The sequence below is a fragment of the Equus caballus genome, chromosome 13 (genome assembly GCF_041296265.1).
Source record: "Equus caballus isolate H_3958 breed thoroughbred chromosome 13, TB-T2T, whole genome shotgun sequence".
In the NCBI taxonomy this organism is placed as follows: domain Eukaryota; kingdom Metazoa; phylum Chordata; class Mammalia; order Perissodactyla; family Equidae; genus Equus; species Equus caballus.
Genome location: NC_091696.1, coordinates 30066726 through 30093443, shown reverse-complemented (window position 1 = coordinate 30093443; position 26718 = coordinate 30066726). Strand labels below are relative to the sequence as shown.

Genomic DNA, 26718 nt, shown 5'->3' with positions numbered 1-26718 from the left:
TTCTCATATAAACCCACTCCCAAATCCATCTTGCACAGGAGTTACTAAAACCTCCTAAAGCATCGTCTTAATTTTGTCTTGTCCTTCCTTAAAAATCTTTACTATAAAACACATGTGCTAAGTGACACGTATGTAATGGTTGTCACTGAAGCATTGTTTATAATACTGAAAGATAGAAAACAATTAAATTCTCATCAATAGGAGAGTGATTAAAGAAACGCTGATATTCACACAATGGAAAACTCAGCAGCTGTTGAAAACAACATGGAAATGCTAAGGAAAGAACTCCTGGATATATTAAGCTAAGAGCAGAACAGTGTGTGTAGTATGCTACCTCCTGAATATAAATAAGGCAGGGGAAAAAAGAATAGAAATGGACATTCGCTTTTATTGGCACAAAGAAACTCTGGAGGATGGATAAAAATCTAATAAGAATGATTTCCTATAGGAGGCCAGGAATGAATAGAAAAGTGTTTTTAAAATGAAAACCATGTGAATGAATTATCTATTAAAAAGTAAATGTAAAAAACATCAATAGTTCCTTATTCCATGCAGCATCCATTCACTCAATAAGTTGTTCACTTATTCATTTAACAAATCTTTATGGAGTCAAGCAAACCAATGCCTGGCAGTCCTCGCTTTTTACCCACAACCCTTTTCCTCCAACTAAGCTGACCTTTGCTGAGCCCTAAATAATCCTTGTTTCTTTGAGGATCCCCCCAAGTTTCTGAACTTTGTGCCCTAAATTTGTGGTCTAAACCAGTGCTTCTCAACAGGGGCAGTGCTACCCCATAGGGAGCGTTTTGTGTGTTTGTGGGAGTGTTTTTTTGGTCACAGTGACGGAGGACCTATTGGCATTTAATGAGTGGACCCAGGGACATCAGCTGTCTTACACAGTACTAGGCAGTCCTGATCAATGAAAAACTGTCCCTTGTGCTCCACTGTTTTCAGAATGCCCTGTGGACATTCGTGTAGGTGAAAACAGGTTTGTAATTATCTGAGTACAGAACCTAAATTCATTTTATATGCAAACACAAACTTAAAAGTACAGCTTTAATTCTGACTGTCCCAGAAAGGCACACACCTATATAAATTGAGGGAAGATTGTATTTTGTTTTGTTTGGAACTTTACCAAGAATTGTTTGCCATTGTGGAAAATCATGATGCAGATGGCTACACTTGAATTCGAATCACCAAGACAACCCATCCGTGCCAATCTGAGTTTGTGGCTGCTGTATTCATAGAAACCCTAGGTGTAGGCGCAAGCATATGACCACTTCACTAAATCTTCCCGCAAAGCCCTACCCAAGTATTTACATATTGAGGTATACATTATTTAAAAAAAAATTAGAGAATAACATAATACAGAAAAGTGCACAAATCCTAAGAGTAAGCTCAATGAATTTTCACAAAGTGAACACACTCCATAATCAGTACCCAGCTCAAGGAACCGAAAGTTTCTAGCACCCTAGACTCCCTTCACGCACCTTCCAGTCACTGCCTTTCCCAAGGGTACCCACTAGTCTAATCCTGACATTATAGATCAGCTTTGCCTCTTTTTGAACATCATACAAATGGAATCATACGCTATGACATATGTATCTCTCTTTTCTGTCTGACTTCTTTTGCTTCTAAAATTCTTTCATATTGTTGCTTGTATTTGTAATTTTTATTCTAAATTATGTATACTAGTGGATACACATTTTTAAATAAATGACTTTGTCCTTTAAATTATAGTAAGGGTTATGTTGAATTTTTTTTAAAGTAGAAATGTAGATGGGTTATCTCTCTATTCATTTATTTCATCATAGTAAAAGGAGCTTTCAAAATATTTATTCTAAAAGGCATGCATTACTTCTGATAGGCTGACAACCCAATTATTTGCAGCTCCTGAGTTTTGCCCTGCACCTCTGCACAGGTGTGATGACCCATGCACAGTCTCCCTTCCCCACCCCCTTTCCTCGAATTCTCAGATGATTCATCACTTTCTCCGAGAAGTCTTCTGCTCTTCTAGCCCTGCTCATGTGCTCTTTTGGGAACCTGGATATAAGCTGAGTTTAGCATGTATGTCACTATGCCCTGGTCTATTTAGCGGTCTCTCTCCCTGAGGACAAGGATTCTCACTGTCTTCTTCCCCATAGTATCTTTTGTGTGTGGCATATGGCTGGAGTTCAACAAATGTGTTGAACAAATAAATGGACACTTCAGCCCATATTTGGAGCCTTCTTGACCATCCACAGCCCTTGCCGTCCCTCATCTAGGCCTCTTACGCTGGAGGAAAGGTTATAACGGTGTGACTCAGTTTTGTGTCTGTATGTCATGGACCTCCCTGCCCCAGAATTGCCATTCTAGTCCTGAGTACCACTGTCCCTCCACCTTCCCGGCCTGTAACATCAGGCACACTCATTTCCAGAAACCTCTACCTGAACTTGTTTTCTGAGTGTTGTCTACAGCTGGCCTCCACCTGAAACCATAGGATGCCAGGAATTGCCTTTAGACAACACGCAGCTGTCCAGCTCAACTTCCTCCACTTCAGTTGAGCCAGATGTCCTCACAGGTACCATCTGTGCTCATTTTCTATTTTTTCTCAGGAGTGATAAGAGCATTCAAAATGCCTTTAAGGAATATGTCTGCGGTGTAGACTTAAGCTTCTCTCGAAAACAGCTTACTTTCTGAAATATCTGCATAGTAACTGCGGCAAGGACATTCAAAATTCAGATATTCCATTTTATTTAATGCTAAACACTAGTATTTTTGTTGGTGATGGTATAAGTCCGGGTCCAATCAGGAGAGAAAAACCACATAGTAATTTTAACAAGGAAAAGATTAGGGGGCTGGCCCTGTGGCCGAGTGGTTAAGTTCGCGAGCTCCACTGCAGGCGGCCCAGTGTTTTGTTGGTTCGAATCCTGGGCGCAGACATGGCACTGCTCATCAGACCACGCTGAGGCAGCATCCCACATGCCACAACTAGAAGGACCCACAACGAAGAATATACAACTATGTACCGGGGGGGGGGGGTTGGGGAGAAAAAGGAAAAAAATAAAATCTTTAAAAAAAAAAAAAGGAAAAGATTATTATAAAAAATTATCAACTGTTACAGGGAATTAGGGAAATGAGAGATTGGATTGTGTACAGTTTCCTAGGGCTGCCATAACAAATTGCCACAAACTAGGGGCTTACGACACCACAAATCTATTCTCTCATGGTTCTGGAGACCAGAAATCAGAGATCAAGGCATCAGCAGGACTATGTTCCCTCTGAGACCATGGGGAGAGTCCTCCCTTGCCTCTTCCTAGATTCTGGTGGTTGATGGCAGTCTCTGGCATTCTTGGTTTGCAGATGCACCCTCCAATCTCTGCCTCTGTTGCCACGCGGCATTCTTCCTGTGTGTCCTCACATAGCATTCCTCTGTCCCTGTGTTTGTGTCCAAATTTCCTTCTTCTTACAAGGACATCAATCACTGGATTAGGGCCCACCCTAATCCAGAATGACCTCACTGATTATATCTGCAAAGACTGTATTTCCAAATAAGGTCACAGTCACAGGAACGGGGCGTTAGGACTTAAACATATCTTTTTGGGGGACACGATTCTGCCCACCACAGATAGTACGAAGTAAAGAGAATTCTAAAGAATGCAGGAATAACAGATATAAGGAGCAGCCACTACCCTTCAGCTGGAGGTATAGCACCCAAGAAAGATCCTTTATTTGGGCCTCCCTGGGGATGAGATCCAGAACCTTTTTTTTTTTTTTGGAAGATTAGCCCTGAGCTAACTACTGCCAATCCTCCTTTTTTTGCTGAGGAAGACTGGCTCTGAGCTAACATCCATGCCCATCTTCCTCCACTTTATACATGGGACGCCTACCACAGCATGGCTTTTGCCAAGCGGTGCCATGTCTACACTCGGGATCTGAACTGGCAAACCGTGGGCCGCCGAGAAGAAGAACGTGCGAACTTAACCGCTGCACAACCGGGCCAGCCCGAGATCCAGAACTTTTTGAGAGAGAACAGAAGTTGCTGGGTGCCGCTCTGGTGGAACTTGCTGGAAATCTTCCCTCTAGGGTGCCAGGGAAAACTGTTCATGGGAAGGTGTCTCACCAGAGGCACTCCACTACAAAACTTTCCAAGGGGTGTACCAGGGGAAGCTGCTGGCCATTGGGTGCCGCTGCCCACTCACTATGCACTGCAAGAACCGGGCACTGGAGAAGCCGCCTGCACTGCAGAAGCTGGGAGCTGGGGAATCCACTTGCACTGCAGGAGCCTGCCAAGAGGGCTCCGTGGAACCAGGAAGCAAAACCCTTTCTTCCTGCAATGTCTCACCAGCTGTCTACTGACAAAACTTAATATAATGCCAGCCAGCAAAGAAAAAATACTTAAAGGGTCCAGATTCATTTTTGCAGAGCAGGTAAAAAGAATGAATTTGGAGCTCACTGGTAATAAATTGGTAACTGGCACAGTGACATACCATTGTTTAAGGTATTAATAGGCAGCTCCCTTCACCATTCTTGACTCTCTCTCTCCAATCCTCCCAACCTTCTCCTCTCTCCTGACATCCTCACCATAAGCCCTGTCACTTTACTATTCAGTTCCTCCAAACTTGGGCACCCGCCTATCATCACCTGCTACTCAAAAAAACAAAAAACAGGAGACAAGGTAGAACTGATGGCAGATGCCTCTCTAGACTGGGGAAGAGGAGTGAGACCATGGACAGGACCAGCTTTCTCAGATAAGTAAAAATTCTAGTAACTTGAAGTAGCTGACCAGAGTGGAAGAGCCCCCAGAGGTGGGTCTTGAAAGCTCCTCACCGAGGGAATTCAATTGAGCAGGAATGTGCTGACACTTGGCTGGACCAAGTACTTCAGAGTGGAGAGGACTGAAGCTGAGGAAAGCAGCAGAGCCAATGGCAATCATGTATACAGGGATATAAACTCCAAACTCTCAGGGACAGGCACCTGTCTATCCCCAGGGCGCAGCATATAGGAGGTGTGGAAATTCTGCTGAATGGTTGATGTGAATCAGAGTAGCAACACAAACCCAAGGCTTCCTGTCATTTCTCAGGGGTGGTTCTCAGCAAAGGGCTATAACTGACCACGCCACCCATCTCAACACCCTGCAGCCACAATCCAACCCAACCCACCCTGGCTGATCTGAAGCTCAGGCTAGAGGCTTTTGCTGAGAAAGTTACTGAGCAGAGCAGCCGGCTTGAGGACTAGAAGGGGCAGAGCACTCTGAGAGAAAGAGGTAGTTTTTTTTACCTGCAGCCTGAGACTTGACTTATTTATCAGGCACATTTAGATGTGTCTTCTCGCTTGATCTTTTTTTTTTTTTTCTTTTTTCAGGAAGATTAGCCCTGAGCTAACATCTGCTGCCAATCCTCCTCTTTTTGCTGAGGAAGACTGGCCCTGAGCTAACATCTGTGCCCATCTTCCTCCACTTTATATGTGGGACACCTACCACAGCATGGCTTGCCAAGCGGTGCCATGTCCGAACCTGGGATCTGAACTGGTGAACCACGGGCTGCTGAAGCAGAGTGTGCAAACTTAACCACTGCGCCAGCGCGCCGGCCCCTTCTCACTTGATCTTGATCTTCCAAGTCTATTGTGAGATAGGCATGACCGGGTTTATTTTTCCCATTTTACAAATGAGACCACTGAGGCCAGGAATAGTTAAGCAGATGGGACACCCAGAGTCCAAAGGCGCCCAGAGTTTCTGAAGAATGATACACTGATATGCCACAGATGTGCCAATCTCCAGCCACATCGCCTGCTCCACTGGAGGCTTCATGGGGCCTCTTTCCAATGGCTCAGCACACACTGGCCACACCCCAGAGTATAAGAGTTGTTGCAATGGTAGTTACAAAGAGGGCAGAGGTGAGCCCATGAGGCCATAAGGTCTTGCCATTGCTGGCCTGGGCTGAGAGCCAAGACACCACAGTCTACTTTAGACTTCAATTTGATGAACTCCAGTGCCCCAAGATAGCATCATGGGGCTGGGCCCTCCCTGCCAGATTCTCAGGCCCAGGTCCTTTCTTTCTTTTTTTTTTCCTTCCTTCTTCTTCTCCCCAAAGCTTGTATATTCCAGTTGTGAGTTGTATATTCTAGTTGTGAGTGCCTCTGGTTGTGCTATGTGGGATGCTGCCTCAGCATGGCCTGACGAGTGGAGCCACATTGGTGCCCAGGATCCAAACCGACAAAACCCCGGGCCGCCAAAGTGAGCGCGTGAACTTAACCACTCGGCCACAGGGCCAGGCCCCAGGTCCTTTCTTTAGGCTACTTCCTTTGCCCTTGGTGTTGACTTCTTCAGGAGACATAGAGAATCAAAACTCAGATCAGGCATGCTCTGCCATTGCAGGCTTTTCTTACCCGGGGGCCTGGGAAGCACCTGTGTGTTTAAGCAGGAAAGTGAGAGGCTATAGAAGGCCTCTCAGCTCATCAAGGTTGAGAAGGATCTCCCAGCACTCATAGTTGGAAACATTACCATGCGACTCCCCGCTCCAAGCAAAATCCTCAGGCACCATACAGCGAGCCCTGATCCAGGGTGAGAGAGAACACCGTTGGCTGGAAGAGCTGCTGTCTACTCCCACCAGAAGTCTCACGGATTTCCAGAGGACCCAGGAGGCCTCGCGTTACAGAGAATCGCTGTAGTCCTGGGAGAGCTATCTGGATGAGTCCTTGGTTACAGAGCTGGGAGTCTTCAGTTCCCACACCAGCTCCTACCCATTCTGCTCTTTCCATGTCATCCTTCTGTGTCATTACTTTTATCATTCAATCCAATAGGAGAGAATTATGCTGATTTGGGTAGGTCACTCTGCACCTTCATCTCATAGCCAGGATCTTAGGCTTCAGGCTCTCCTGTTCTGTCAAGAAAATAAGTACTGGTTTGGACCAGGGACTCCTGGGGGAAGGAGAACTAGTGGAGGCACGGGCTTCGGTTAAGCGGTGTGCGCGCCTTCACAGTGCAAGAAGCCGATACATGCCCGCTTCCTCCCCACCAAGAGCCAGCCTCCTTGTAAAGGTTCCATGATGCAGCCTCTCCAAACAGCGGAATTCCATCTCTGTTCCCTTACTACTAAGGACTATTTACACGCCACATCAGCCAGGCCTCTCTTGAAAGAGGGCTCGTGGGAGCCTGGAACAGAGAGGAAAGCGGGCGGACCCTACCAAGTACGCCAAGGTGGTTACTGGTCTCCTGTAATGATGTCCCTATACTGAGCCCTCTGCGCGGGCCGCAGAAACCCCCACTCCTTCAGGAAGAGGTACATAACACTGCGGTGAAGTGAAGCTCAACGCCGCCTCCCCCCGCCCCCCGCCTCCTTGCCACATTGGCTCAGTCCATTCTCTCCAGGACACCGCACGAGCAACGGAGCCAGAGGCGGCACCAACCCTAGACTCTGGCCCCCCCGCCCTCTTTCCCAAACTCTTCCCTGCGTTGTGGGAACCGGGTTGAGGAACCCAGGATGGTACCGGAACCGGCCTCACTGCGGCCTCTCTAGGAAATTGGAAACTTCACATATCGTTAGCACTCAGTTGACGTTTATTGGCCTAAGAACGAAGAACCGGAAGATGCCCTTAAAAAACGTGGCGGCACTCTAACTTCCCCACAGTTGCCTTAATCTCAAGAAACTTGGTATAGTCTTTGGCCACTAACAGGCCTTCAGAAGATGACGCCATCCGGTCCACTTCAGTCCATCGAAGACAACATGACGCGCCCTCAACTATAATGGCGGCGCTCTTCAATTTGGCTTCTTGCCCCTAGGGATGATGGCTGCCAGGCGGCTTCACTTAGTTTCTCACCACCCCGGAAGACGGGGACCGGCGATTGGGCGGTGCCCGAAGGCTCGGAGAAGAAGGCCCTCAGCAGTTGGGCAGTGCTGGGTAAGGCTGGTTTTAAAGGAACTGGAGGTGGGAGCCGCCGAAGACCCGGGATCCGCGGGAGGCGGCGGTGAGCGGCGCGCGGGGGAGGGCACCGAGCGGCTGGAGAGAGGGCGGGAGGAGGGAGGGAAGGAAACATTTGAACCATCTGGTCCCGGGCTGGGGAGAGCGCTGGGCGGGGATCCGGGGGGGAGGGCAGTGGGAGGGGGTCTGTGGGCGGGACCTCCCGGGATTGGAGTGAAGGGGGTATCTGCTTGACACTGGGTCCCCGGGGATCCGGACTGAGTTTGCGATCCTCACGCTCGGGCCGCCCCTGTCTGAGTTGAGCTTTGCGGAGCTAGAACTCAAAGGGAGATGTGTATCCTCGCACGGCGTCTGATTGGAGGAACCGCGCTGTAGGATTCTTTCCGCAGGGATCCAGTCTAGGGGATCTGAGCGGCGGGGGGGCGAGGGAGGCGGGGGGGCGGGGGACGGGAACCGTCGGTGTGTGGGAGTATTGTTTCGGAGTTCTCCGCCACTAGCTGGGAGTGGATGAGGATCGCAGAGGAATCCAACGGAAACTGAGCCTTCCAGGACCGGGATCCCAGCTGATCCCGGGAAATCTCAGGGCAGAATCTGCAGGGACAAAGGCCCCAGAAGACTCGGGCCGTGAGAGAACTGGGGTCGCTGCAATCCAGGTTCTCGCGGCAAGTGTCAGGCAGGGCGCGAGTGATCCGCTGATCGCAGCCGCGGCAGCGGGAAGACACCTGCTCCAGGCGGCCAGCCGAGGGCGCCCTTCCGCGCCCCACGGCTCCGGCCCGTGGGCTACCGGGAGCCGCGGGCGGACCATGAAGGGCGGAGCCCCAGGGGAGGGGCTGGCCCTCACTCCCCGCTCCCCCGCTCCCCCCCTACCCCAGGCTGCAGCCTGGGATCCCCCAGGGACTCCCCGGAGCCGCCGCTTCCCCCATGGACTTGCCCGGGGACTCCAGGTGAGAGCGCACCCCGCCCGCCTGTTTTGAGCCGGGGAAACGGGGAGCCTGGCGGCTGCACCGGGGAAACCACAGAACCAACGACAGACTCAGGCGACCGTCCTCTGCTTCTCTCATCCTCCAGCCCGCCTGGCCGGCCGCGTCTATGCCGCCAACCCCTGACTCGAGCATTATGGGGAGCCAGGAGCTCGAAACGGCCGAGGCTGCAGCCCCTGGGGGCCCCTTCGCCCTTGGAAAAGGCCTCTCGGCGAGTCCTGGCTGTGGTGCTAGAAGATGTCATGACTGCCCGCATGGTGAGCCCCCTGAACTGAGAAGCCCCTTTCTCCCCCAGGTCTCCTCCTCACCAAAGTCATACCAGATCATTAATGAGGATGACTGAGGTCCAGGCACCTCATTCTCACATCCATTGCTCAGACAGTCTCCTGAATGCTGCAGTTCTGCTTGGCTTTTTCTTACTTCAACCTAGAACTGAGCAGGGTCTCCAGTGCCTATTCCCCACTGCCAATCCTGTTGGGCTGGAATCACATCCCTACAACTCTTTAAATATGAGAAACCTTTCTGTTTTCTTTCCAGCCCAACTTCTAGGCAATCCTTGGGAAGCAGGTTGAGGTCTTTGGCTCCTTTGCACAGATGAGAAATCTGAGACCTCACATAGGGCAGTGACTCACCCAAGATCACCCCTCTCCTTTTCATTGCACCAAACAGCCTGGGTGAGATTACTCAGGTCCCATACCTGCAGCTCAGGACACTGTACTATCTGGCTCCTAATCCAGTTCAACTCACCTCTTCTTTGAGGATCTGGGGTGAATTCTAGCCACAATCTTTGTGGCATAGGGCACTGTTAGGCACAGGGAGGCCTGGTCCAGTCCAACCTCATTCCATCACCTTGCTGTTGATATCTTCTCCTCTCCTAGGTACCCCTGGCTCCCCAAGAGGAGCTCTCCACCCCACAGCACCACAGCAACCTTCAGGATTCTGTCCGCACCCAGCCACCTGCCTCTCCACCCCAACAGGCTGTGTGGTCCTCACAGGCCAGGTGAGCATGGCAGGATTGGAGGTAAGCTGGGGTCACAGCTGAGCTGCTCTGATCTTCCTATTCCCTCTCTAGGCCTCCGGAGCCACTGCACTTATGCAGAGAACCCTTAAGCCGCATCTACCAGTCCCCTTCCACCATGAGGTGGCGATCAAGGACAACCCCTGGCCCAGAGGAGGGCCCTTCACGAAAGGTGGACCGGGCCCCCCAGCCTACTCTGGTGGTGGTGCTAGAAGACATTGCCAACCCCAAACCCCCAGCTGAGGTATGGGAACTTTGGGTAAGGATCAGGGTTCAGCTAGAGACAGGCACTCCAGTAGGGATAGAAAACAGGGGTAGGAGGGCTGAGCCTGAGGGTGGATTTTTCTCAGAGCAAGGAGGACAGCATTTTAGGTGGAAGACACTGCCTGAGCAAAGAGCTATATGAAAGTCTTCGGTGTGAACCCAGGCCAACATCTGGAGACTGAGAGAGTTGCGATGTGGGGAGCTAAGGAGGCCAAAAGGGGCTTCCCTGCCTCCCCACAAACATCCTCTTTTATATCCAGGGCTTCACCGATGAGACTCCCAACTTTATCATCCCAGTGAGAAGGTGAGAGGGCTAGGGAAGGGATTGTCAAGATGTCCAGGCAACAACTATTATCTAGGCAACCAGAGCTAGGGGTATCAGAATTTACTTGTCTAATCGTTTCTTGTAACAGCTTCAGAAGCCTTAAGGGACAGGGGAGTTGCTGGTTCAGGTGGCACCTTGACCTGGAAGCTCCCCTAGCCTTTACTTTGCCCCTTTACCCCAGAGCTGAGCCCATGATGATGGTTCACCAGCCAGTGCCTCTGCCCAGGGACCTGGAACCCCCATTCCGGCCATCTTCTCTGCCTGCAGACCCTGCGGAGAACCCACCACCAGGTAAGTGCTCAGATAGAGGGATGAGACTTGGGGCTCTGGAAAATCTTAGCTGAGCTTAGAAGTGTCAGGTGCAGAGGTGGGGATGGGGATTAATCAACTTCCAGGGCAGAAGATGGGGTTTAGACTTTGGAGGCCTAAAGTTCGACTTTTAAATTTAGGGCTTAATTTTTAGGGGTGGGCTTATTTCTCTGTGGGCAAAGCTTAGTGTCTGGGGGAGGAGCTGAGGCTACTGAAGTGGGGCTTAGACACCTGCAGCTAAGCAATGCCCACCTGACCCTCTCATTTCCTCAGCCCCAGATCCTGTTCTGGAGCCCCCATCGACCCCACCGCCGTCCAGCCTTTTACGCCCCCGCCTCAGTCCCTGGGGCTTGGCTCCCCTCTTCCATTCCGTCCGCTCCAAGCTGGAGAGCTTTGCTGACATCTTCCTCACACCCAACAAAGCCCCACAGCCCCCACCCCCATCATCCCCCATGAAGTTGGAGCTGAAGATTGCCATCTCAGAGGCGGAGCAGTCCAGGGCTTCTGAGTGCACTACGTCTGTCAGTCCCCGGCCCCCTATCCGCCAATGGCGGGCCCAAGACCACAATCCCTCAGCACCTCTCCCTAAGCCCTCTCTGGGCCGAAGCCACTCCTGCCCTGATCTGGGGCCCCGTAGCCCAGATACCTGCAGCTGGCCCCCTGCTCCACCCCACCCAAGCCGGCCACGGCCCCGGCGGCACACTGTGGGTGGCGGAGAGATGGCCCAAGCCCCGCCACCCCCTCGGCCTTGTCTCCGGAAAGAGGTCTTCCCTCTTGGAGGAGTGGGAGGCTCTCCTCCCCTCGTCACATCTTGCTCATCCACCACATCCACTTCCTCCTTCTCTGAACCTGCAGAACCCAGGTAGTTCTCTTGATAAACCCTCCATAAAGCCCTGGCCATAGTGTGGGCCTAGCCTCCTTCCCTAGTGTCCAGTGGGCAAGAGATGGGGATTTTGCTGTGAATGTTGTTTGTCCCTGAGCCTTGGCCTTCTCTGCAGGTTGGGCTCAACCAAAGGGAAGGAGCAAAGGGCCTCAGAGGACCAGGTGCTTTCAGACCCTGAGACCAAGGTAGGAGTACAGATGGCAGGGAGGAGCAAAGTGGGAGTCTGAGCCCATGCTGCACTCTTACTCGGTGGCCCACTTTTGCAGACCATGGGAAAAGTTTCTCGATTCAGAATACGCAGGACACCAGCCCGTTCTCAACTAAACCTTACCCCAATGGGGCTGCCTCGACCAATCAGGTGAGAGGCTCATTGTGCACGGAGCTGCCCTGGCCAAACAGGTATAGGCTCAGATCCCTGAAGTGTGGCTTTGTCTCATCTTAGGGACTAAAATCCAGCTTGGAGGAGTCAATTTAGAGTGGACATGGTTTGCGCTTAGAACTATCTGTCTGCCTCAGGCAGCACTCCTGGCTCCTGGCATGTCTCAGAAACTGAAATAAAGATGAGGCCTTGCTTATCTCTTCTCCAGGCCCCACTGGCCCCAGGTTTCTCAGTGGGTTCTGCTCTTTGCCTTCAGGTTGAACAAGAAGGAGTTCAGCTTGGAAGAAATTTACACCAACAAGAATTACCAGTCACCTACAACCAGGAGGTGAGAAACTTTGAAGGCTTGGGGGTGCTAGAGGGACGGCTGGAACCAGGGGGCATGCTGGTAACCAGCACCCCTCCCTGCCTGGTCCAGGACCTTTGAGACCATCTTCGAGGAACCCCGGGAGCGCAACGGGACTCTGATTTTCACCAGCTCAAGGAAGCTCCGGCGGGCTGTAGAATTTCGGGACAGCAGCCTTCCTCGATCCCGGCGGCCATCTCGCGGGGTCCGGGCTGCAGCTGGCAGGACCCTTACTCCCAATCTGGTCCCCAGCCCAGATGTAGGACCCCTGCTACAGCAGCGGCTGGAGGAGCTGGATGCCTTGCTCCTGGAGGAGGAGGAAGTGGATAGAGAGCAGCCCCATCGGACCTAGGAGTTCCATCTGTTTGTCTGTTCATCCATCCTGGAGGCGGGGGAGGCTCTGAGGCAGTTATATTTTTTCTTTATATTTCTAGTAAAGTTTTCGATATGTTTCTGATTCTTTTGTATGTCTCTAGTTGAGTTTGAGATTGATTGGCAGTACTGGCTGATGTTTCTACTTTGGCCCCTAAAGACTGGGAAATGGAAGTGCCAGGGAAGGCGATGAGGATTGGATACAGGGAATGGGTGGGGGAATGGTCACTGGAAATACTCTCTTGATTTGAGAATTTTCCTGTGTGGCAGGATACTTCTGAATCTGTTCCAGAAGATACTGTAACCCTGGACCCTGGTCAGGGTTCTCTCAATTCACTTATATCAAGGAGGTGCCTGAAAGTCCCAGAGTGGACTAAGGCCTTGATCCAGATGGCCCTGAATTCCTCCTAACATGCAGGCCAGGACCCACTTGTTGGTTTCAAGAGCTAAGAGTAATCAGCTGTAATTGAGCACCTACAACAACCAGTCACAGGTACTTGATGTGCAGAGAGCCCTATGAGAAGGAATTTTATCCGTAAGAAAGCAAGTTGAGTGTGTCAGTGCAATGTCCACATTAAAAGGGTAACCGAGGCAACCAGAGGCCAGAAGTTATAACTCAGAGGCAGAACAGAGCAGTTGCCAAGAGCACAGACTCCGGAGCTAGGCTTCTTGAGTCCAAATCCTGGTTAGGAAACTAAATGTTAGAGCATCAATTCCCCTCCCCCTCTGTAAAATAGGGCTAAAAGAATTCTTATTGCCAAATAAATTAATATGTGAGAAAGTGCTGGGTACACAGTGCTAGGTGTTTTTTCTTGTTAGCACGCGTAGACCACAGGTCAGCACTTTCCCACTGAACCGAGCGATAACGGGACGCGGTTTCCTCTCCGTGCTTCTGGCGTTCGCAAAGCACACCGCGTGCTCGGGCCACCCCGCGCCGCGGCGGAACCTGCTGAGCTGCTAGCCGGGCGGTGATATCACCACGCGCGTGCGCGAGGAGCGAGGCGGCCTGGGCGGCGGAAAAGAGGAGTAACAGGCTGTCGACAAGCACCTTGCGTGGCCGCGCGCCGCCCAGCGGCCAACCGTCCCCTACGACCCGCGCACCGCATCCCGACTCCTCGCCTTGACGCCGTCAGGAGGTGGGCCAATGAACGAAGAGCAGGAAGAGGCGGGGCCACCTGGAGGACCGCCCCAAGCACCTACTTCTAACCAGTCGAGTTACAAGACTCGATGGAGGGCGGAGCTAATCTGACACATATCCAATCCAAGCTTTGAGGGCGGTTACATATTGCCCACTCCCTCGAGTTTGACTCCGCCCTTCGTCTTGACGTACACTTCTCAACCTATCAACGACTAAGCCTGTGGATGGGTGAGGGGACGGGGGCGGAGAGTGGGAGGAGGCAGAGAGAGGAAGGAGGCGTAGGCTGAGGAGGAAGAGGGAGGAGGGGCAGGGAAGTCCTAGCGGAGAGGAGGCCCTAGACTCGAGGAGACTACAGGAGGGTGCGCTGGTCTACCCCGCTGCCCAACGGCCGTTCCGGATCTTTTAAGGTGCAAGTCAGACAGAGACGGAGGAAAGGAGGTAGAGACTTTTATGTCGGCAGACAGAGAAGCTCTACCCGTCACCGTTGCCTCACATCCGGGGCTTCGGAGGGCTGGCCCCGCGGCCCCGCCCGCCCCCTCGCGCCTTTCATGGCGACCGGAGGCGGAGGCTGGAAGAGCTGGGTCTGGAGGAGTCCCCTTTAAATCTCCTTAAAGGGGTGGTCATTGAACTCGGCCGACTACAACGCCAGCCTTAAAGGGGAAGCCGCCGAACTAGACGCTGACAAATTGGAAACTGTGCTGTTGGGAGAATTGGAGCGAGTGGAGATTCTCGCGTCTTCTCTCCTACGCAAGAAGTCCTTTAAATTCAGCTTAAAGGGGAAGTGGCCGCTTGTGGAGAACTAGAAACTAACGCCCGATTTCTTAAAGGGGCGGCCTGCTGTTTGGAGGACCCTGGACTCCTTAAAGGGGTGGCCTCTTTTAGCCGGAGGATTTGAGACATTTTTAAAGGGGAGGTCTGCGTTTCGGGGCGAGCTTTCGGCCGCTTTTAAAGGGGTGGCCCTTCCTCTTCCTCGGGGAGACTTGTCTCGACCCCTGGCAGGGGGCGGCCACCGCAGTAGGCCAGCCGGATACCATCGGGTCGTCTTAAAGGGGCTAGGGGCTGGACAACTTGAGGCCTCGCCTTAAAGGGACGGCCGCCCCGTTTTCGCCGTCTCGGCCCCGCCGGCCCCACAGGGGGGCCCTGGGGCTTGTCGCCCCGGGGGCGGCGCCGGCTCCCTGGTCCTTGGCCTTGGGGCAAGCTCGGGGCCATCAGATCCTGCTTTAAAAGGGAAGTCGTGGCCCTCTCGTCCCTGTGCAGCCGCCAGCGCCGCGCCTGTGACCCCGGGCCTGTGGACAGGCCGCTTCGGGCCCCGCCGCCTCCGGATGCGGCGCTGAGGGCGGTCGCCATGGAGACGACAGCGGCCGCGGCTCCGGGCCCGGGCTGGGCCGCTGAGGGGGAGCGGCGGCGGCGGCGCTGCTCGCGGCGAGACCGAGACCGGGAGCAGCGGCGCCGCCGAGGCCCCGGCGGCGACGCGCCCCGGGCCTTGTTGGCCGCCCCGCGCGGCTCTTCGTCCTCGTCCTCGCCGCCGCCGCCCGCCAGGCCCTGGTCGTCAGCTTCGTCTGGAGAGCGGCCCGGAGGCCCGAGACGGCGGCGGCCGCGTCCCAGGCCTCGGCCCCCGCGACCCCGAGCTCGGAAGCGGCCTGCCGGGTCGGGCAGCCGCGGGGAGGAAGAGGAGGAGGAAGAGGAGGGGGGCGCAGACGACGGAGAGGCCGAGGAGGAGCCTGAGGAGGAGGAAGAAGAGGAGGAGGACTTGATCGATGGCTTCGCCATCGCCAGCTTCGCCAGCCTCGAGGCCTTGCAGGTGGTGCCTAGTGGGGCTGGAGACCTTTGGGGGCTTCAGAGGGGCAGTGAGAAGGTTACGGGGTGCCTGGAGTGGGTGGAGTTGTGGGGGGAATGCTGGCACCCCAAACCAGAGCAACCGGCTCCTCTGGCCAGGCCTCTGCCCCACCCTGGGGTGGGAGGAGGTAGAGCTAGTCTCCGGGGACCAACCAGGTTACCGAGCCTGAGAGCCACTTTTGTAGCCTGGTCACCCCTAGAGAGGTCGGGAGCTTTTCTCTCTCCGTCCACTTTAGTCCCACCTCCTCCTCCACAGAAGGATGCGTCTCTTCAGCCCCCAGAGCGACTGGAACATCGGCTGAAGCATTCTGGGAAGCGGAAAAGGGGGGGCTCCAGTGGGGCCACTGGGGAGCCAGGGGATAGCTCTGATCGGGAGCCTGGCCGGCCCTCTGGGGATCGAGCCCGAAAATGGCCCAACAAACGGAGAAGGAAAGAGGTGAGCTTGTTCCAGGTTTCTGTCCTTTAAAACTCTGAGCAAAATGGCCTTTACATAGACCCATCTTCCATCAACAATGCTCCTGTCCCTCACAAACAACGATCCCAGTCTCTAAGGGCAAAGAGGAAGGCAAAGCAAATTTGAGCTCCCACTCCCAATTTCAGGTCTCACAAAGACATGTCCACAGTTAGATTTGCCTACTTTTGGCTGACACTTAGTATACTTCAGACATGTTGATAATTTAGAGATATATCAAAGAGACATAGTTGAATCATAAACGAATTAGACGTGGTCTCTGCCATCCCCCTCGAGGCAGTGGCAGTCCAACAGGAAAGAAACAGTCTGTGAGCAAATACCTAGACCAGAACCTAAGAAGCTACAGAGGGCAGAGGTCTGGGAGAGATACTGTAGAAACCCACATGAGGAAGCCACTCATTCTGCCTGGGGGATGGGAGGAGGGTTGTGGTTAGGGAAAGCCCCCTAGGATGTCTTAGTCAGGCCTTGAAGGATAGTCATAAGTTTGTTAAGAAACTGGGCAAAGTTGTTTTGGGCGAAAGCACAGAGATGTGAGAATCTGGTATATTTGAAAAATGACCAGAGCAGTGGGAACGAGTGGGCAGTAGCAGGAGAAGTAGCTAGAAAGAGATTGAGAGTAGGCCATGAGGAGCCCTGAGTGCCTTGCTGGGGAGTTTAGACTTTATCCAAAGGCTTCACCAGTCAGCCTCCCTTACCTCTGGACTCTGGTCTTTCTCAGGCCTCCTCCCGTCATTCTCTGGAAGCTGGATACATAGTAAGTGCTCTCCACCTGTACTGGCCCCTCCCCTCTCACTCCCTTTCTGAAAGTCCCCTCTTGACCTTGGGCCCCAACTCTTCTTCCCTTTTGTGACACCTCTGTCTTTCCTTCTCCCCAGTGTGATGCAGAAAGTGATCTGGACGAGAGGGTGAGTGGGGCTAGACCTGGGTGGGCAACATTGCCAGCTTGTAAAGTGAACTGCAGCTTAAAGGTGCCCTGTGAGCAGCAGACAGAGCCTCCCCTTGAGTCAGGGACATGGGTTAGGTTGAGCCAGGATTAGATTTTTGGGAGGAAGATGGGGATTGAGAGGTAAATGATTTCTGTTCTTTGGTGGCTAGAGCCAGTTGACCAAAGAATGAAAGGCCCTGCCTTGGTGTGCCATCCTTTCCAAAGCCGTTGAAGATACCACTGGTTCTCCACAGAAATCCAGGGTGGCTGTGGAACTGAGCTGGTCCTTCCTGCTAGCTATTAGTCTGCTCTAAAGATTAGAGTCTGAACAGAGACCATGGGTCATGGCAGTGAGGACAGTAAACCATTGTAGTCAGCGTAAGAACATATCCTATAAAGGTGTGTTTCGATTTATTGTTAGGCTGATTTGCTTGTTTTGAAATAACGTGACCTGGCAGTTGATGCTCTACCTTTGTAACCAACTAAATTTGCACTCCCTGATTTGTGTCTTGTTTTAGTTTAAAAAGTTGGCTGTACAGGGCCTGTGGTGAACCAGAGAGTTCTTGTCCATCTAAAGGGGGCGGCCACTATCCAGTTCTAGCTAGTTTTTGCCACGTAAGAATAGGGGCCCCTTCTCAAGAGAACCTGCAAGTCTCAGTTTGTGTGAGAAATCTCTGGATTTCTAAATATCAGCGATTAGTTTAAAATTTTTTGCTAACACTTGTGGACCAAACAAATCTGTAAGCCAGGTAGGCGTATGGGCCAGCAGTTAGTGACCGCTGATGTTTTTGCTTTGGTTTGCCTGCTTATTTGCTACTTCAGTGCTGCCTCGATTCAGCCCTCCTGGCCTATCAGATTCTCAGGCTCTGCTGCTCTACCCTTTTCCCCAAGCATAGACCCCCTGGAGCCCACAGTCTTTGATGGATTTCAGCTAAGCTGATGGAATAGATTTAGCACCGCTGCCAGTTCCTAGCAGGCTCCAGAGGCTGTTGGCCTTCCTGGGTGACAGCCTGGCCTGACCAGAACCTGATCCTGTCCCTACCCTTCTTCCCCAGGTCTCCGATGATGACCTCGACCCGTCCTTTACTGTCTCAACCAGCAAAGGTTGGTCCCAAGAGCTGGGGCTGGAGACAAGGGAGGGAAATTGGGTGAGCATGGGCCTCAACTGAATATGTATGCCCTTCTGCCCTCACAGCCTCGGGCCCCCACGGCGCCTTCAATGGGAACTGTGAAGCAAAACTCTCCGTAGTCCCTAAAGTGTCGGGTCTGGAGCGGAGCCAGGAACAGCCCCCAGGGCCCGACCCGCTGCTAGTGCCTTTCCCCCCGAAGGAACCACCACCTCCACCGGCCCCTCGGCCTTCTGTCTCACCCCCTGCACCCCTGCCGGCCGCCCCCAGTCTGCCACCCCCACCCCAGCCCCAGCTGCAGCTTCGGGTCTCGCCCTTTGGCCTCCGCACTTCTCCCTATGGCAGCAGCCTGGACCTCAGCACTGGCAGGTGAGTGGTCCAGGGGTTTGGTCTGGTCTGGAAGGGCCTGGTTGTTTTGGCGCCAACCCCTGCATTCTGCGGCTGGGACATGGGATGGTGCCTGTGGGATGTGACTTGAAAAAGCATTCTGAGGCTGAAAAGTTTGAGAGACACTGGGTGAAACAAATTTAAAGAGATTGTTACAGGACTTATCAGAACCCTTTATACATTCACATCCAGGGGAATCCAGTTTGTGCCTTTTTCCAATTTTATTTGCTGGTGAGATCTTTTCGTAAAGCACATCTGCTAGGATTAGTGTTCTTCAGAACATACTTTGGGAAATGCTGGCATGATGATTAAGAGTGCTGACTTTGGTGTCAGTCAGACCTGGATTCAAATTCTTATTCTGCCACTTAGTGGCTGTGTGATTTTTGACAAGCCACTTAACCTCTCTGAGCCTCAATTTCCTCTTTCTGTAAAATGAAATAATAATAGTACCTTCATCCTAAAGCTGTTGTGAGGAATAATTGTGAGTTAATGCAGTGTTTCCCAAAGTGTGTATGCTCATTGTTAGTGGCGTGTGAGATAATTTCAGGTGTTATATGAGTAAATTTTTGTCAGCTTTTACATGCTTTAGAAAAACATGACTAGTACCTCAACACCTTGATTTCACATGTTATTGCTTGGGTGAGGCTAAATAAAAAAGAAAGGAACTGAGTTAAGTTAAAGAAGTAAATGGTACAGGTGGTTCCATGGATGCAGCAGCAATTGGGAAGGTGGTGTGAAATGTTGGAGACTTGGATTAGCATATAAAGCAGGTGACAGCACTTGGCCTACAGTAAGTGCTTGCTAAAGGGTAAGAGTTATTGATACTATTATAATTGATGTTATCTTTCATTATTGTTCTCGTCATTATCATTCTTTTTCTTATTATTGAGAAAACTAAGGCTCAGAGAGGGGCAGTGACTTGCTCAAGGTCACCCAGGGTGTTAATGGCAAGATGGGCCTAGAATTCTGGTCTCCTGACTTTTAGGCCAGGCCAGTGTGGTGCTGCTTCCACAGTCTTAGGATGGGAACCCAGGTGGCCTATTGTAGTTCAGCGTCAAAGTGAATGATATGTTTTGTGCTGTGGTTGAGACAGAAAAAAGAAAGTCATGTGGCCAGAGGTGTTAGAGGCAGCTTTGTGGAAGAAGAGACCTAGAGAGGGAAAAAGGGGGTTGTTGGGCGTGGGGGGTACCTCAGTTTGAGGATGGGTTCCCTGGGTGGGGGTGGGGGTCCTGGCGGCCGGGTTCTACCACCTTCCATGTTGGAGAACCAGGGTCAAGGTATCGCCCAGGCTTCTGACCCCCTCCTGTCAGAGCTGGCACCTCCCAACCCCTCACTCATCTCCCCACTTCTCTCCCCAGCTCTTCACGGCCGCCCCCCAAGGCCCCGGCCCCTCCCGTGGCTCAGCCTCCCCCCTCATCATCCTCTTCGTCCTCTTCCTCTTCATCTGCCTCCTCCTCGTCCGCGCAGCTCACCCACCGGCCCCCAACGCCCTCACTGCCCCTGCCTTTGTCCACCCACAGCTTCCCCCACCCTGGGCTGCGGCCCCCCCCACCACCCCACCATCCCTCCTTGTTCTCCCCTGGCCCCACTCTGCCCCCACCCCCACCCCTGCTGCAGGTGCCAGGGCACCCTGGGGCCTCAGCTGCTAACGCCCTCTCTGGTGAGTTTGGGGTCCTGGCCGGGGGGTGGGGGGCCATGGCCCTGGGCTTGGGCCCCCTTGGCTTTGGGGCATCTGGACCTTAGCAGACAGCAGGGCTTGAGGAGGGAGTGGCTCAAGGCCAGAAGGGAAGGCCAGTCACCCGGGCCCAAGGAGTCTGGCATGGTGGCAACAGATATTAAAGCCTTCTCCCCCTCCCCTCCCACAGAGCAGGACCTGATCGGCCAGGACCTGAACTCTCGCTACCTGAATGCCCAGGGTGGCCCCGAGGTGGTGGGGGCAGGGGGCTCAGCCCGGCCCCTGGCCTTCCAGTTCCACCAGCACAACCACCAGCATCAGCACACCCACCAGCACACCCACCAGCACTTCACCCCTTATCCCCCGGGCCTGCTGCCACCCCACGGCCCCCACATGGTGAGCTCCTCATTGGGCTGGTGATGAGGGCTCAGAGACCTGGGGGGAGGGTATGGGTTCCAGGGGAAAGCCCTCTGTCCCTGGCTGGCAGTTTACTCTTCCCTTCTCTTCTCTAGTTTGAGAAATATCCAGGAAAGATGGAAGGCCTTTTCCGGCATAATGTGAGTGTGTGTGTGTGTGTGTGTGTATGTATGTATGTATGTATGTATGTACGTGTGTGTGTGTGTGTGTGTGTTTGGTCTGTGGGCATGGATACATTGATGCTTGTGGCCTTTACTGTTGGGGTCCAGTCTTCAGCTTCAAAAGCAAGAGCCTTGAGCCTGAGAGAACTCTCTGGGGGAGGGGGGTTAGGGTGGAGGCCAGAGGACTGATGGGCAGACCAGATGGGCTGCACCTCCACCCCTAGCTTGGACTAGCCCCCTTCTCTCCACAGCCGTACACGGGCTTCCCTCCCGCAGTGCCCGGCCTACCTCCGGGCCTCCCGCCGGCTGTCTCCTTTGGCTCCCTGCAGGGGGCCTTCCAGCCCAAGGTGAGCTCCCAATCCAGACACTACCAGTACTGCCTCCCACTCCTTACAAACCCAGATGCCCTCGGATTCGCATACCTTCTTCCTTTCCCCAAAACAATACGCATCTTCCTGCCCTCCCCTGTGGACCCAGGTTTCTCCAAAGCCATACTCCCTCCCTCTCCCAGCCCCAGCTTGGTTTTAGACCCCTTTTATGCCTGGTGCCAGCTCTCCTGACTGATCCCTCCACTCCCCTTTACCAGAGCACGAACCCCGAGCTGCCACCACGACTGGGGCCAGTGCCGAGCGGGCTTCCCCAAAAGGGGACACAGGTGAGGGGGGGCCAGGGCAGGTCCTAGGGGAACTGGAAGATCTGTTGAGGGAGAGCAGGGTTGATGTGAGAGAGAACCACTGATCACTCCCTTTTATATATGATCATGGTGTCCCTGAGAATCTGACGAGAGGGAATTTCTGTAAATGACAGGATTTCCCAGGCATGAGAAATAGGAATTTCATGAAGTTGCCCCAGAAACAAGATTACTAGGACAGTGGTTTTTGTAGGGGTTTTCAAATATTTTAAGTGACAGAACGTTTTTTTTTTTTGCCAAATGACATCATAGCAGGAAGTCCTATCCCTGAAACAATGAAAAGATAAGCTGCCCCTTTGTGAAGTGGCATGGGGGAGCAGCGTTAGAGCCCAGGGCACTGGGAACGTTGTGAAAAGCACAGGATGTGTTTCCTAAAGGATAGACTAGACCAGAGGTTTCCCAACCTCTTTTAGCAGTAGTAGAAGCTTTTTTCTAAGGAAATCTTTAGCAGACCCTTGTTATATAAAGCTGTCAGTAGAATAATTTTTCTGGTTGAGAAACGCGTCCTCCTGCCCATTAATCCACTCCCAGCCTTCCAAGCAAGGCACCTCCTTGGGGCACCAGTTCAGAAACTTGGTGCTGGAGGGGAGTTGCCCACAGTGGGAGAGATGGGGAAAAGAGTCTTGACACAAGCAGGAAAGCTTTGAGGAAGCGACACAAGGTCTCAGGGAGGTGTTTGAGGGGGGATTGGGGACTGTGGAGATGACGTCCCAGGTCAGTAAACAGGTCTGAATTGCCGCCAATCTCTGCTTTGCCCTCCCCAGATCCCCGACCATTTCCGGCCACCTTTGAGGGTGAGTTTGGTGAGGCCCTCAGGCTGCATGAGGCTGGGGGCTGGTGCCAGGGTGTTTGGCTGAGGGGGGGACTTGCTTGGGAATGAGTGAGAAGCCCAAGACATGGAGGCAGCCAGATGTGGAAGAGCAGAAAGTGAAAGGCTTGCAAGGACAGGTCTGGGTTCAGATGTAACTGGCCATGGGACCTTGGGCAAGACAGTTTTATCTCTCTGAGCCTCAGTTTCCTAGCCTGTGAAGTGAACCTGGTCATCCCTCAGTTGTAGGGATGATGAATGGGGATGTTGTGTGGCAAGGCTGGGCCCAGGGCCAGGCCTGGAGTGGGTGATGAGTGAACGTTCTTTCCTTCCCTTTCCCTTTGGTCATCCTTCTGGGGCGGCAGAAACCAGGGAAGTGGTGTGCCATGCACGTGCGCGTGGCTTACATGATCCTGAGACACCAGGAAAAGATGAAGGTACTGGGGCTGGAGGGCTGGGGAGAGCGGGCCTGCCTAAGCTCTGGGCTTCTGCAGAGCTTGGCAGAATCTTGGCCAGAATCATCCCCTCCTGTCCCTTGTCACTGCCTGAGCAATTCCACAATTAGCACTAGGTTCTCTGACTAACTAGGGGGATGGTCAGAGAATGCTCTGAGAGAGGCAGAGGCTAGGCACCCAAGCCCCGTATTGGCACCAGGCAGCCCTTGGAAGGGGCCTAGGGGTGGAAGAGCAAGAGCGGGACCACACCTGGCTCCTCACTCACTGCCCTTCTCCCTGTCCCACGCAGGGTGACTCCCACAAGCTTGACTTTCGGAGCGACCTCCTGCCCTGCCTTCCTGGGCCCTATGGGGCCCTGCCCCCTGGGCAGGAGCTCTCCCACCCGGCCGCCTCCCTCTTCACTGCGACTGGTGAGTCTGGCCAGCCTTCTCGGGGCCTGAGGTTCCCTGTCTAGAGCCCGAGGCCCACCTTGCGCCCACTCAGCCTCATCAGAATCTCCCACCTCTCTGCCCCAGGTGCCGTCCATGCTGCAGCCAACCCTTTCACGGCAGCTCCCGGGGCCCACGGACCCTTTCTGAGCCCCAGCACCCACATTGGTAAGAGCCAAGGGCATGTTGGGCAACCTAGGCCTTGTCCCTGACTTCCAGGAGTTCTCAAGCTGGGAATGAAAATTAGACCTGAGAGGCAGCTGGAATGGGGGGGTAGACCTGGTTCCACTTGCTTTGTGACCTTGGACAAGTTACTCTACCCCATCTGAGCCTTGATCTCATCATCTATAAAATGGGATAGGGAATGGCAGAGTGATTGTCAATCTCTGTCAGCTCAGACACTGTCTCTGAAGTAGCCAGTGGTTGGGGGTAGTGTGCCACCTGGGAGAGGAGGGTGGAAGAAGGCTGCGCAGGCCCAGGGGAGAGTATGATCACTGGCTCCTAGTGATCTCAGCAGGCTTCTTGGGGAGATTTATCCTGGGTGTGGGTGGACAAGGAGGAATTGAACCTAATAGCCTAGGGAAAGGCGTTCCTGAAAGAGCAAATTGTGAGGTTCCCATGGTGGAATAGGTTAGTTGTTCTGACCGGCTACATGACAGATGCATGAAGTTAGGGTCAGGCTGGGAAGGGCCCTGCATGTCAGATGGGAGGAAGCCAGCAGAGGCCTTCAGGCAAGTGGCTTGCTGTCGAGCTGGTCCAGGTGGCTGATGAGGGCGAGTGGGATACAAGCTTGACCTCTGCAGTCAGAGACGCCCTGGGTTGGAGTGTCGTCGGCAAGTCACTTCACTTCTCTGAGCCTGTTTCATCATCTTTAAGTGGGAATGATCTTGTCTGCCTCATGGGGCTTGTTGTGAGGTTAAACAACACAATGCATGTCAAAGCTCAGTGCCTTGCCTGGCCCAAGAAAGCGCTCAGCACCTGGTTGTTAAAGCCAAGTGGCCGAGGGCTCTGGGGCCTGCTTGCTGATCTGCTTCTTCCCTACCGGTTCTTAGTGCCTGCTCAGAGCTAGCTGCCCAATGCTCTGACCATCCCCCTTTTGTCCCACAGATCCCTTTGGGCGTCCCACAAGCTTCGCCTCCTTGGCTGCCCTCTCCAACGGGGCCTTTGGAGGCCTGGGCAGCCCCACATTCAGTGAGTGCTGGGCGGGGTGGGGTGGTGATGGGCTGTGGCAGTGGGCTGATGTGGGAGCATGCCTGAGTGGGGCCTCCCACTCCTGGCTCCCGTCACTGTCTACTTCGCCCTCTGTCTAGACTCCGGCGCCGTCTTTGCCCAGAAAGAAAGCCCAGGGGCCCCACCAGCCTTCGCCTCCCCCCCAGACCCATGGGGCCGCCTGCACCGCAGTCCTCTGGCCTTTCCTACCTGGGTCCGGCCCCCTGAGGCCTCCCGGACACCAGGCTCAGACAAGGAGCGGCCTGTGGAGCGGAGGGAGCCCTCTATCACCAAGGAGGAGAAAGACAGGTATGTTTCCCCCAACTCCTGGACCCCCTGCATCTTTGCCTAGCTTCTCAGCCTCTCTGACTCTGGAGTACCCACATTCTCTCCTCCCACACCTGCCCCCAGGGACCTCCCCTTCTCACGGCCCCAGCTCCGAGTTTCTCCTGCTACTCCCAAGGCCCGGGCTGGTGAGGAAGGGGCCAGGCCTGCCAAGGAATCGGTGCGGGTAAAGGAAGAGCGGAAGGAGGAGGCCGCCGCCGCTGCCGCCGCTGCTGCCGCTGCCGCCGCCGCTGCTGCTGCCGCTGCCGCCGCTGCCTCCACCGGGCCTCAGGGCCTTCACCTGCTGTTTGAGAGGCCCCGGCCACCACCGTTTCTGGGCCCTAGTCCTCCAGAGCGCTGTGCTGGCTTTCTGGAGCCCACCTGGTTGGCAGGACCCCCTCGCCTTGCTAGGCCACCCCGCTTCTATGAGGCGGGTGAGGAGCTGACTGGACCAGGGGCTGTGGCTGCTGCCCGCCTCTACGGTCTAGAGCCTGCCCATCCCCTGCTCTACAGCCGCTTGGCTCCTCCTCCGCCACCTACTGCGGCCCCGGGAACCCCTCACCTTCTCAGCAAGACCCCACCAGGAGCCCTTTTGGGGGCACCACCTCCGCTTGTGCCCGCCCCCAGGCCTAGTTCCCCACCTAGGGCCCCTGGCCCAGCCAGGGCTGACAGGTGAGGGAAGGGGGGAGGGGCAGGGGCAAAGCTCCATCCCCTTTTCCTTTTGATGAGGTCCTAGAGCTGAGGTTTCATGCCAGGGCTGGAGGGCAAAGGTCATGACCTCACCAGTCACCTCTGAGGTCCTAGAACCTGGGAGCAGAAGCCCCAACCCCCCAGATCAAGCATCAGATGGACCTTAGGGTCACTGGGAGGGCAGAGGTCACAAGCCTCTAGAGAGAGGGGTGTACATGGCTGTGTGTGTGTGTGTGTGTGTGTGTGTGTACGTACGTGTATACGTACATGAGAGTGGGGGTCATTTCAGAGGTCACGGCTCATGATCTTCTGAGTTGCACCATTGCCCTCTCTGAGAGTCCCGAGGCCCTTGGCCTGCCTCTCCAAGGGCTCACTAAGCCAGAGGCCAAAGTGCCCCCCTCCTCTTCACCTACCACCCAAGTCCTCATGCCCTCTCAGGGCTGGGGGAGGAGGGGCTAAAGGAAGGGGGGTTCCATGTACATATTTATCTCCCTTTCCACATAGCCCCCCAGACCTTTTGTACATTTTTACAGGGGTGCCCCTCCCAATAATCCCCCTTTCTGGTTAATTAAATCCTCAGACTGGTGCTGTGTTCCTAGCCTCTGGCCTCTCTGTGGGGAGGGGGGACTACCGGGGGAAGGTAGGAACCCAGGGCTTATCCCTGGGAATGTGGGGTCCAGCAGGAGGCAGACCAGCAGAGGAAGGGACCTGGGTACCTAGGCTGGAAAGAAGGGCAAATGCGCTCTGCTTGGCTCATAGCCCAGGTTCCTCCTGCTTGTTCCTGTTACCTCTGTGTGCCCCCATGCCCAAAAGGCTCAACCTCTTAAGCTTCAGACTCCGACTCTTAGTGGCTCAGTCCCCCCAACGTCGTTTCCAAGTGCCCCCAGGACTCCTGGGCCCTGCTCTCCAGAACCCTGTTCCCCAGAACCCTGCCCCAGGCTAAGGGGGGTCCAGAGAAGGTCACCATGTACCACACACCAAAGAAGGGGGTCGGCCCGGGGGTGGGCCACACAGGCAGCTTCTTCAGCAGCCTCTTGGCAGCAGCCCCAGCCTTCCCAAAGCAGCAGGCGCCCCCAGGCTGGGGCCCAACCTAGAAGGCAGGGGTCTGTTTAACAAAAACGTAACGTTGACTTTTTTCCCCAGTGGGACTTATTCTGTAACATGACTTGCGGATATTTATATAAAAATGAGTGTTACAATGAG

At 53.9% G+C, this 26718-nt stretch overlaps 2 protein-coding genes, 1 long non-coding RNA gene and 1 other non-coding gene across 12 annotated transcripts in view; 3 read left to right on the top strand and 1 right to left on the bottom strand.

The window, feature by feature from the left end:
- The window catches only part of LOC111767508 (uncharacterized), a 25773-nt gene extending 8753 nt beyond the window's left edge, over nt 1-17020 (bottom strand). Inside the window, exon 1 of one of the 2 annotated variants that reach the window (XR_002799223.2) lies at nt 16914-17020. This is a non-coding gene — a long non-coding RNA (uncharacterized lncRNA). The remainder of the gene's footprint in view (nt 1-16913) is intronic. The other variant, XR_002799224.2, reaches the window with a different exon arrangement.
- Nucleotides 7334-12857, top strand: PRR14 (proline rich 14). 7 transcript variants are annotated; one of them, XM_014730011.3, is made up of 12 exons: nt 7334-7942; nt 8769-8840; nt 8965-9133; nt 9755-9876; nt 9949-10138; nt 10419-10462; nt 10665-10774; nt 11066-11654; nt 11791-11860; nt 11942-12033; nt 12311-12382; nt 12473-12857. In XM_014730011.3, the coding sequence occupies exons 2-12, from the start codon at nt 8818-8820 to the stop codon at nt 12750-12752; spliced, it is 1761 nt and encodes a 586-aa protein (XP_014585497.2). In that variant the 5' UTR covers nt 7334-7942; nt 8769-8817; the 3' UTR covers nt 12753-12857. The 7 variants fall into 7 exon arrangements, with proteins under 7 accessions (XP_014585497.2, XP_070088027.1, XP_023471756.1 ...); XM_070231926.1 differs by having other exon boundaries at nt 7369-7875; nt 12653-12857; XM_023615988.2 differs by having other exon boundaries at nt 7369-7875.
- FBRS (fibrosin) lies at nt 15112-26718 on the top strand. 2 transcript variants are annotated; one of them, XM_070231921.1, is made up of 18 exons: nt 15112-15711; nt 16003-16182; nt 16937-16972; nt 17094-17123; nt 18199-18247; nt 18339-18639; nt 20016-20317; nt 20523-20728; nt 20845-20889; nt 21162-21257; nt 21497-21565; nt 22366-22395; nt 22775-22846; nt 23154-23274; nt 23380-23460; nt 24400-24483; nt 24603-24810; nt 24913-26718. In XM_070231921.1, exons 1-18 carry the CDS (start codon nt 15256-15258, stop codon nt 25499-25501), a joined length of 2955 nt encoding a protein of 984 aa, XP_070088022.1. In that variant the 5' UTR covers nt 15112-15255; the 3' UTR covers nt 25502-26718. The 2 variants fall into 2 exon arrangements, with proteins under 2 accessions (XP_070088022.1, XP_070088023.1); XM_070231922.1 differs by lacking the exon at nt 20845-20889.
- MIR9137 (microRNA mir-9137) lies at nt 26064-26204 on the top strand. The gene has a single exon (NR_128170.1). It is a non-coding gene; the product is annotated as a microRNA mir-9137 (primary transcript).

Bases quoted from the DNA above. Each gene is read 5' to 3' on its own strand.
- PRR14 (XM_070231924.1), top strand. From the start codon at position 8,227: ATGTGTATCCTCGCACGGCGTCTGATTGGAGGAACCGCGCT. The intron at 10,775-11,065 runs GTAAGTGCTCAG...TCATTTCCTCAG, and splicing joins TGCGGAGAACCCACCACCAG to CCCCAGATCCTGTTCTGGAG. The intron at 11,861-11,941 runs GTAGGAGTACAG...CCACTTTTGCAG, and splicing joins TTTCAGACCCTGAGACCAAG to ACCATGGGAAAAGTTTCTCG.
- FBRS (XM_070231921.1), top strand. From the start codon at position 15,256: ATGGAGACGACAGCGGCCGCGGCTCCGGGCCCGGGCTGGGCCGCTGAG. The intron at 16,973-17,093 runs GTAAGTGCTCTC...CCTTCTCCCCAG, and splicing joins CTCTGGAAGCTGGATACATA to TGTGATGCAGAAAGTGATCT. The intron at 22,396-22,774 runs GTGAGTTTGGTG...CTGGGGCGGCAG, and splicing joins ATTTCCGGCCACCTTTGAGG to AAACCAGGGAAGTGGTGTGC.